Source organism: Marmota flaviventris, chromosome 4, assembly GCF_047511675.1.
Source record: "Marmota flaviventris isolate mMarFla1 chromosome 4, mMarFla1.hap1, whole genome shotgun sequence".
Classification (NCBI taxonomy): domain Eukaryota; kingdom Metazoa; phylum Chordata; class Mammalia; order Rodentia; family Sciuridae; genus Marmota; species Marmota flaviventris.
Window position 1 is genome coordinate 52846160 of NC_092501.1, and position 10874 is coordinate 52857033.

General features: G+C 57.9%; 1 protein-coding gene across 2 annotated transcripts in view; it reads right to left on the minus strand.

The window, feature by feature from the left end:
* Positions 1-10194, minus strand: part of Adamts14 (ADAM metallopeptidase with thrombospondin type 1 motif 14) — a 75209-nt gene extending 65015 nt beyond the window's left edge. For both annotated transcript variants that reach the window (XM_027931303.2, XM_027931302.2), the window contains exons 1-2: positions 10113-10194; positions 8132-8565 (exon numbers count right to left, since the gene is read on the minus strand). In XM_027931303.2, coding sequence (XP_027787104.2) covers positions 8132-8565; positions 10113-10194 — 516 coding nt within the window. The remainder of the gene's footprint in view (positions 1-8131; positions 8566-10112) is intronic.
* Positions 10195-10874: the final 680 nt, after the last annotated feature.

A 10874-nucleotide genomic window follows, 5' to 3' on the forward strand; every position in this document is an offset into this window, starting at 1 on the left:
AAATGGTTAAAGCAGCAGCCATGGTGACTCGGGTGGAGGAATACCGGAGGGTTCCGTTTGTGCTTCAGATCCCACTAACTGGGCCGTGGGCACCTGTTCTTTCTGAGCTGGCCTCTAAGACTTGGGGAAGCCGAGCAGCCCCTCGCAGGAGGAGCCTCCTAGACACCTTAAGGGTACCCTGTCCCACCCAGGGGCTCCCGGGACGCCAGGGCCCATCTTCCTCATCACGTGTCATCGGACACACCGTGGCTTATGGTCTTGAGTCACGCTCACGTACACCAGGCCTCTTCCACTGACTCAGGACGGGCTGCTGGGACCGTAGGAGGAGCGTGGGGCCCCACCAGTCCTGATGGAACGGTCACCTGCTCTGCGTGACCCTGGGCCAGTCCTTGGCTCCCCTGAGCCTCCGCTCCCTCAGCTGGGAAATGAAGAGGGACACAGAGGCCCCCAGAGCCTTTTCCAGCCACAGCTGTTTCCAGCTAGGTCAGAGTCAGTGCGGAGGATGGGGACCGTGATGGCCTTAGACCACCAGGGAGGCTTCATGACCTGCAGCCGTCAGAAGACCCTGAGCCTGTGCTACAGGGAGCTCTGGGCTGCCGGGATTAGGGCTGGTGGTGCTTCTAGGGCTCGGAAGGCAGGGCAAGGCCCAGGGGCTGGAAACAGACGCTGGGGCCTGCAAAGGGCTTTAGAACGTTCCACTATAAAGCCTGGGAAACAGGGAAACCCCGAGGGCACTCGCTGAGAGCCCACCCGGCCTCTGTGCCCTCAGGACGGGAGGAGAACCAGCTCAGCCCCTCCACGCTCACCAGCCCCCAGCGCCAGGGAACACCACAGCTGTCCAGGAAGAAAAATCAAACAAGCCCTCGCTGCAAGGGGAGGTGCTCGGCGCAGCAGTGAGGTGATGTCTGGCTCTTACTCCATATCATAAATAAGTTATTAATCCCAGACAGCAAGGCCAGTCACAGGGAGGCCAGGGAGGCAGCCTGCAAGACCAGACAGCCTCAGGACTGGAAAGTCACAGCGCCGGATCACCTCCCCTCAACAGGCCAGCCCGGGGGATGGGCCTCCAGGAAGCAAGAGGAAGAGCCCTGGGATAGGCATCGGGGTCCAGGGGCAAATCCACCGTGCACCCCCACTGCACATCCCCCACTGCGCACCCCCACTGTGCACCTCCCAAGGCACATCCCCCACTACGCACCCCCACTGTGCATCCCCCACTGTGCACCCCCCACAGTCCACCCACACTGCACATCCCCCACTGCGCACCCCCACTATGTACCCCCCCACTGCACATCCCCCACTATGCACCCACCACTGTGCACTCCCCACTTTTTTTTTTGGTACCAGGGAATAAACCCAGGGGTGCTCAACCACTAAGCCACATCCCCAGCCCTTTTTATATTTCATTTAGAGACAGGGTTTCACTGCATTGCTTAGAGCCTCTCTAATTTCTGAGGCTGGCTTTGAACTCGTGACCCTCCTGCCTCGGCCTTGGGATTACAGGCACGTGCCACCGCACCTGGCTCTGTGAACACACTACTACAGCATGATTTCCAACCACCTTACAGATGCACAAACTGAGGCTCAGAGAAGTCGAGTTGCTTGCCCCTAGCGTCAGTATGGAGGAATGTTTGGGAAGATGGTTGCTGCTGTCCCTCCAGTCCCTGTGCACAGTCTCTGCAATGAGTCTCTCTGCTGACCCTCCCCTCAAGAGATGGAGTCCATCTCTCCATTCTGCAAAAATTCTAGCCTAGCCTTGAGACTCACTTTGACCAACACAATGATCAGAACCATGTCAGGCAACTCCCAAGGTTGGGTCTAAGGGGGTCCCCCAGTTTGGGCCTTCCTCTCTTGGACTGCTGCTCACAGACTGCAGCGGAGGAAGCCAGTCACCTGCTGGAAGTCAAGAAGTGACAGAATAAGGCCACCCACCAACAGCCAGCACGCACTGGCACTGAGGAGGCCCACTGAGACCCTCCGGCCCAGTCCACCATCAGGCTGAACGCAGCCACCCCAGAGTCCAGGAGCAACCAGGAGAGAGCCCCGCAGCCACCCTGCAGGACCAGGCCAGGGCAGCACATAGTCACTCGGTTCCCTGTGCTTCCCTGTGCTGCTACCTCCCCAGTATATTCTGGGATCTGGTTGGAGTCACCTCCACACTGAGTCCTGTCCTGCCTGTGGCCCAGGCCCTCACACGCCCACAGTCAGGAAGCAGGCCACCGACTAGGGTCACCACAGTGGGGTGGGTCACAGGAAGCTCCGTTTCTCTCCAGTATCCATTTCTGGTCTGCAAAGCTGCAAACTTAATTCCACAGGGGACCCGTGAATCTCAGGGAGCCAGGTTGTCTAAATCTACACAGCAAACATGAAAACCCGGCTCCCATGCCCAGAGGGTGTGAGTCCTGGGGACAGAGAGTCCCTGGGCAGTGGACTACCGAGTACAGGCAAATAGGGTCCCCTCACGGTCCACGGGGCCACAAGAGTGAGGGCCTCGAGCACCACTGGGAGCACGTGGGGCTGCTGCGGAGCAGAAGGGCAAGGGGTGGTGTGCGTGCCACATTGGTAACCTCTGGCCCAGGGACAGAAGTGGCCCAGGGCTGTCCATGAAGAAGATGATGACAGAGGTGCTGTCCTGCACACAGATGGGAATTAGCATCACCTCTGAGAACAAGCCCCCCCACTCTCCTTTCCTGACATGCACCTGGAGACTGCCTGGTAGATGGCCCCATGCTGGGGCAAAGGGACACACAGGTGACCACGCTGACACCCTGCCTTTGGGAACAACTAATGGGAAGGGTCATGGCAAGAATGCCAACTGGGGATAGGAGCAAGCTGCTACAGTTTGGGGCGAGGCTGGGTCCCACCTGCTCAGCCGAGGGCTCAGAGACCCCCTGGGCAGCAGTCAGACAAATAAATGGGTGCTCGACACTTCCATTCCTTCCCGCCACCATCCTCAGACCTAGTGGACTCAACCAATAAAGCTACACCACCCAGTAGCCAGGCTGATGGTGAGCATCACAGAACCTTCACACCATGACACGCTTTCCCGGGGAGCAAACTGGGCACAAATTTAAGACATTCTGTGATTTTCACAGAAAATCACACTCGGGCACAAATTTAAGACATTAATTTAAGACACAAATTTAAGACATTCTGTGATTTTCAGGCTTCTGGAATCTAGGAATAGTGGGCTGAGTTTTATCCCTGTAGCCTCAGGATCCTGAGCAGGGGGCTGCCGGTTGTTAACAGGATGCCCCACGGGGCACCTCTCAGCAGGCCCGTCTCGGCCTCCAGGTCATTAAGAGCATGGTAACACTAGGTCCCCAGGCCCTGAGCAAGCACCCTCCGCACTTTCTGCACAGAACAGGGTGGGGCTCAAGGCTTTCCCAGCCTCAGAAGCAGAGGTGGCCTGGGACTCAGGCCTACATAAGACAACACTAGGCTGGGTACACATACACCTGGAATCCCAGCAGCTTGGGAAGCTGAAGCAGGAGGATCTCCAGTTCATAGCCAGCCTCTGCAACTTAGTGAGGCCCTAAGCAACTCAGAGTGGCCCTGTCTCGAAATAAAAAATTTTAAATATGGGCTGGGGATGTGGCTCAGTGGTTAAGCACCCCAAGGTTCAATCCCTGGTACCAAAAAGAAAACCTAAGATAACCCTTGGCCCTCACAGCCAAATGTCTATAGCATTGCAATATAAGGATATAGCAATGGTGGTAGTACTTATCATTATTAATCATTACTACCACAAGTACTAAGTAACAAATGTTACTATTTGTTACTGGAAGAATCCCCACTTTTCAAGGCCCCGATATAAACCAGACACATTACATAATCTCATTTAACCTTCTGAATTCCCCTCCTTACAGATGAGGAACCTGAGCCCAGAGGGACTTTGCCACTTGCTCGGGATCACAGAGCCAGTCTGCACCAGAGTTGAAGAGCCGGCACCTCCCAATCCCCTAGACCACCTCCTCATAATGACAACTGGCAATGCCCTTCTGGGGCCCTTTTGTAGGCCAGGCACTTTCTATAACAGCTTGTTGAGACAGAGTTCACACATCACACAATTTGCTACTCGATATGTACAACCTAATGGTCTGTGGTGTGTGCACAGAGTGGCGTGAACACCACCGTGATCCACTTGAGAGCATTCCTATGACCTCACCCTTAGCCAGTAGCCCACCCCCCACATGCAGTCCGTTTCAAAGACAAAAGGAGTGCAGCTCAGAGTGCTTCTGGGACTTGGTCCGTGGCAAGGGGCAGGGCTGGGATTCTGCCCCCCTCCCCGCCCCGTCCCCTCCTGCACCCTGCCAGGTCTCCTCAGAGTAACCTGTCAAATACGCAGGGTCTGCTGGGGGCGGGAGTGAAAAGCAGAACCAGATGTGACAAATCTTACACGTGTGGCCACTGCGGTGCCAGGCCCTGACTCACAGAGGCACAGGGAAAAGGGGAAGCACAGCACGGCCAGGCCCCAGCCCACACAGCACAGGGTATCAGGGCCCTAAGAAGGTGGGACCCCAACCTGCTGACCCCATCCCTGTACTCTGTGACCCTCCAGGACCCACAAGGAGCTGGCCTCCAGGCCAGGCCTCTGTGCTTCTCCCAGGTATGGAGCAACAGTGGCTCTGAGGAGCACCCCTTTTGGTCACCACTGTCACCTGGACACATTCCCAGTCTGGGCTCTTAGGTGTGACAGCACCCCAGACACCAGAGGAAACATTTTGCAAACAGGACCAGCCTCCCCACATTCCTTACTTCCTGCCCCAAGACACTCTGAGTGACTCTGCTGGCCAGGGCCCAGCACTTTTGTCCACGTTTATGACATTAAAATACTCTTGAGCCAATGCCGCCTCCCCAGGGAGCCCTGTGCAGCTCTGGGGCTGGTGCTTCATGAGCTGGGACAGGCCTGGCCCAGGGAGTGTAAAGCCAGGCCCTGTGACCCCACCGTCGTCATCTACCTCTGGACTGGTTCCAGGTGCCAGCTTTGGCCCAGGCCTGGGCAGGGCTGCAGGTGCAGAGGCCAGCCCCTGAGCTTGGCCCTCACAGCCAAATAAGCCTGCAGTTGTAGAAGGGTCTGGAGGAAGCCCTCTTGGAAAGACGCACAGCAATGCGGCATGTTCACTGCGCGGGTGAGAAGCGCAGTGTCTGAACCAGCCACTGCACCCTCGTTTGCAACCAGAACTTGCAGTAGTGACAGCAACCGTCGCCCCACCTCAGCCTTCCTCCTGCCTGGGCACTGGGCACAGACCACACGGCAGTTACTCCGCCTAACACTGAGGTAGGGCACTTTTAACTTTGCATGTCCTTATGATCCTCATGATCTCCCTGTGGACCTTGTCCGTGGCCAGTGCTCCGGAAATGAATTTCAGTACATATTTTTAAAGTCATTTGTAATTTTGAAATGTTAGAGGAAAGGGGGTTAAAATCCAGAGACCACATGCAAGTGCAGTTAACCTTATCATTGGAAATGCTGGCCTTGGAGGTGAGCTCTGCTGGGTCCCGTGAGATGGCCCCTTGCTTTCACAGGACCTGGGCACTTCCCTGGCCTGGGCTGGGAGTGAGGAAACCCCCACACGGAGAGGCTTCTGGGCTTGGCTACGTGATGACAGGCCCTGGGGACAGGCAGTCAGGGAGCACTGCCCTGGGCCTGGAGGGGAGGCGTCCAGTCACTGGACTTCAGGACAGGCTTCTGGAGACAGTAGTGGCCTGGTGGCACAGCCTGAGGTTTAGCCCAGTAAAGTCCATTTTTGTCCCCCATCCAAGGCAGGGAGGCGGAGGTAGGCCCCTCCCTGAGCCTCCGTTCTGTATAAGGAGCAGGACAGGGGCCTGGATGCCCACTCAAGGACAGTCTCTGAGACCTGGTCCAGCTCCTGCAAATGTGACCCAGAGTCAACTCCCACTCCAGGGGGCATCATGTACAGCCCCTCTTTGGGTCCATGGAGTCCAGTCCAGAGGTGGGGAACAAGTCGCCCAAGGTCGTACAGCTAAGGAGGACATTTACTCAGAGGCCACTAAAGGTGAGCTACATAACCTCAGGAACGCTCAGCCACAGGCCCACCGAAGAGCCCCACCTCCAGCATCCGCCAGCCCCGGGCACCACAGTGTCATCCAGCACACTGCCCCATGTGGCCACGAGATGGTGCTTCATGGGGCACTGGGTAGAGCCCTTTATGGCCCTGTCCCTGCAGCATCCAGTGGTCAGCGGCAACTTATCAACAGACCACGGAGCCCATCCAATAACCAGGGAGGTGATGATGATGACGATGGTGCACTTGCGCCTTTGGGGGGTCCCCAGCGTGTGTGGATGACCACTCCTCCGTGCCTCACTGCAGGAGGGCAGAGAAGTGGGAGCTGAAGGGAAGAGGTAAGGGGGTTCCATGGGCCCCAACTGCCAGCGTGCACCAGAGCTTCCTGCCTCTCCATCTGCACAGACAGTGCATCATTCAGAATTGTCAATCCAACTGTGGCCATGACGCAGCTGCTGCACCCAAGACACCGGTGGCACAGGACTTCGGGGTGAGTGTGGGCTGCCAGCAAGGCTCATCCCAGAACTAGGGCAGTATCTCCTGCTGACCCTACAACCTGGTCTCTCAGAGTCTGTCTTACAGAATCCTCGCCTCTAATCACCTGCAGAGTCTGGTAGAAGGTGTCGGTGCTGGTCCCTCCCTGGAGAGCTGATGCGCTGACAGGGGCGTGGGAGATCCTAGAGCATACTCAGCTTTGGAAACCAGCCCTGCCTAGACCGTGGCGCTCCGTGGCAGGCCGACTGCCTGCAGTGGTGTGAACATTTATTCAGGGTTTGAAGGAGGACCAAAAACAGTACTTTTTTTATATCTAAAGCCCAGATCGCCACACAGTATGTCAGCATGGTATGGTATTCCGATTTCATGAAGGGAGCATGGACAGTGAGGAAAGTATCTCACACGGCCTGTTATGGGGCTGATAACGAACAAGGCTGAGAAGCACAGGCCTAGACGCGGCAGCCAGGACCCTGGGCAGGGAGACACCCCTGAGGATGGCAAGACGGGAGGATGAAGCCCCCAGCCCCACTAGTGAGGAAGGACTCCCCCATCCCTCCCCATCCTGCTCACCCTCTCTCAAAGCTGAAGACCTCTCTGGGAGGCAGCACAGAGGGTCCGCGGATCCCTTCCGGGATACAACAGCTCCTACCTGACTGTGTGGACTCTGGAAAGAGCCAGCCCCCAGGGCCCTGGGGCCACCATGCGAGCTCACGAGGGCTTGACACACTGAGGAGCGGGCAGCAGGGGCAAGCACCGGCTGAAGCCACCCAGGGCTTTCTGGTTTGCAATGTGGAGCCAACCAGGAGGGGCACTCCCCGAGGAGGACAAGGGACCTAAGACAGGAACTGTGAAGAACTGCAGAGACAGAACAGACTGGCTGAGACAGAACAGGAGAGATGGGTAAGAGACGAGCAAGAATAAGGATGTAACATAACGACAGTGGTAATAATATCAGGGACTCCCCCTGAGCCCTGAGCCCTGAGCACGCGCCAGGTACACAGAGACCACGTGACGCATGATATCACTAGCAGATCTACTCCGTGAGGCCAGGGACCATGTCTGCCTCGGGACACTACCATAACCCCGTCATGTACAATAGTAAATACCTGCAAAATGAATGAATTCCCACTTTACACACAAGGGAAGGACCCACAGAGATGTTAATGTACCCAAATCCCCATTGTTAGCGATTGCACGGCCATGATTCCAAGCCTGGCACTCCCACTGCAGAGCCTGCTTCCTCAGCTCTGTGCTGCCTGGGCCCAGAGGTTCCAGCCAGGTTGCTCATGCCTGGGCCAGGGGGGGTCCATGGATGGTGAGGAGATGAGCAAGATAAAGGTGCCATCCCAAGGACACACAGGGGGTGACCTGCCCACTTGGCTGAATTAAGTGTGAGGTCATGGCCCCTTCAGCAGCTTCCCACCTGGCTGAGCCTGAGCCTGGTGGCCAGGAAGAGAATGCAGTGACCTCTCTGGGAGGCAGCACAGCTCCTGACTCTGTGCACACTGAGCAACAGGCCTGTAGGAATCCCAAACCCAGGGCAGCCAGGGAGGGGCGGGGGGAGGAGCCTGCAGCTCCAGAAGAGGGAGAGTGAGTGAGTCCCTTACCAATCCATCACAGTTGCTGATGGCAACAGCTGCCCCGGGCATTCCAGTGACACCTCCAGTGTACACACACTCCTGCTGCAAGGGTTGACGGAACAGCTCCCGAAAATCCTCTTGCCATTCCACGGAGGCTCCCGGCACCACCAACCTCCGGTTGGGACGCAGGCACAAGTGCAGCTCCTTCCCAAAAATGGTCACGTTGAAGTAGAGAAAGTGGCGCCCCACCTGGCCAGGCTGCAGGGTCTCTCCTTCTGGGTGCAGGGGACTGCGAGCCACCCTGAGGTGACTGGAGTGCAACGGTGGCCTGTCCATTACCACGCTCCCCTTGGAGGCCGCTGCTGGGCCAGACACCACGTGGGAGAGGAAGCGGCCCCGAAAATCTGTGCTGAAGGGCACCGTCACACCATAGTCACTGAGCTTCCCAGAGAGGCGCAGCTCTGTTAGAGGTAAACAAAGAGTCACTTCAGTGGGCAGAAGTCAGGCGAAGGGACAACCCTGAGTGTCACCTGAGATGAAGCCCTTAGCCCAAGTTCATTCATCCTCCACCCATCACTTTCTGAGCTCCTGGATCCTTACACTTGGATGAACGATGCTCAGGCACTTTGTGGACATGAAATGCTCCCTGAAGCCTTCAGGTCCTTTTTAAATTTAGCAGATGAAAACAAATGATGTCAAACAGTTCTGTCACTCTAGTAACAAGGCTCCCAACCCTGGGCACGGTCTAGGAAAGGACTGAAATTCTCCGAAGTCCCCCAGGGCAAGAGAGGAAAGAAGAGATCTGCCCAAACTTCCTCAATGAGCTGAGGTCACCAGCCCAGCCTGGGGTAAGGCCCTCCTCACCAAGCTCCCAAGAATGCAGCTGGCAAAACAAACACACCTAGAAACCCAGGGGATGGCAGGCCCCGTCAAGGAGAAAGAGGGAGCTGCAGAGCGGGGGAGGGAACGCATGGTTCTATGTTTTTCCAAAGTTAGAAAGCAAACTTTTTAAAGCCACACAGTGGCTGCTGAGATTTTTGCATGGCCCAGCCCCAAACAGGATAAATATAGACCTTCAAAAATAAAAGGACACACAGGGGGTGACCTGCCCACTTGGCTGAATTAAGTGTGAGGTCATGTCCCCTGCTCCAGGCCCGGTGCCCAAGGGCCCCATCCTTATACTCTCCCTGCGCCCAGCAGGAGTGACAGCGCTCTGGCTGCCAGGCCTGGTGATCAACGGGTACAACTTTGGGAGGCGTTTCCATTTCTACACAGCTCTACCCCTCCCTCCCCAGTTCACAGCACCCATAAAACACAGAAAATGAGGCGTCCTGAAAATCCCCAACACCCAAGACAGTTTCAGGCAAGCCAGTGCTACCTCTCTTCCAGCGTTCCCCAGGATAGCAGAGGTCACCAAGAGGCTGCAAGAAGAGTCCCACTTTGGCACTGAGTGGAAATGACCAGAGCCTACTCCTCAGGCTCAGGTATCCCATACTGCAAGGTGAGGACAGTGTAGGGCCTTTCCCTGAGAAAGCTTCTGCGGAGTCTGAGAATGCTACACGAGGGACTAGAGGGGTGTTTCTGTGCAGAAGTGTGGGTGCCCAGAGCTCTCTGTGATGGAGGGAAATCACCTGCTAGCCTGATTCTGTGCGGGGAGGGGGTGGGGAACCAGACGCACGCTCACATGCATGCGCACCCAAGTTGGAAACGGAGCAGATTCAGAAAGAAAGATTCACTGGAGAGAGATGAGAGAGGAGGCAGAGAGACAAGCACACCCTCAAAGACAAAGGGACAGATCTGCACCCTAAGGAGAGACTCGGTGTTCCTAAATCCCCTCCTGGGGTCTCTCTACCTTTAGTGACATTACCGGAGAGAAAAAGAGCGGCAGTTCAGCCTCGACTGTGCGCACCGCCTCCCACAGGCTGCTGGGGTGGCTCAGGCACCCTGGGCCACCCTGAATGCATGCACCCTGACCCCACGCGTCCCCGCGCGCCCGACCCGCACGCACCTGGGGTCTGGCTGCCCACGGCGGCGCAGAGCGCGCAGTGCAAGGGCAGCAGGCAGGACAGCAGCGCGCAGAGCGGAGCCATGTGGCCGTGCCCGGTAGCGGGCCAGGCAGGCGGTGGAGCCCCAAGCCCGGGGTGCGGGCAAGGTCAGGGTGCGCCCGGGGCTGCCCGAGCGCTGGTCGGCCTCCGCCTCGCAGCCTCCCGCCCGCCCGCTGCCGACCCCTGCACGGCGCCGCCGCCTGGATCCCTGGCTCCCGGCGCCCGAGGCGGCCGGCGGGAGAGCGGAGTCGCGGACGCGCCAGCGCCCCGGGTGCCAACTGCCGGCCGGTGCGTCTGCCCGCGCTCTGGGATGCGGCGGGCGCCGGGCTGGGGGCTGCGGGGCGGGCCAGGGGTGGGCACACCGGGCGGGGCGGGGCCAGGAGCGGGTAGGAGCAGGGGGCGCCGCGCTCCCGGGGGCGGGGCGCGGGACTGGGGAGTGCCGCAGCGTGCGGCCGGGATCGGAAGTGCCACGCGGAGCAGGAGCAGGGGCTCCTGGCGCACGGGGCGACGGTCCCTTCAGAGCCAGAGCTCTCCTGAGTGACGGTTCGAATCCGCTTTCCCTGGCCTCGGCTGCAGGGCTGCCTCTCTGTGACCGCCTCAGAACCACGGAGCCAAAGGAATGTCTGACTGCGTTTGGACGGTGGGAGGTGGTGGGCCCGTTAGGAGAAGACATCCCCCTCTTGCATAATGGTCCTGATGTCCCACCAACCACGGACCCCTTGGAT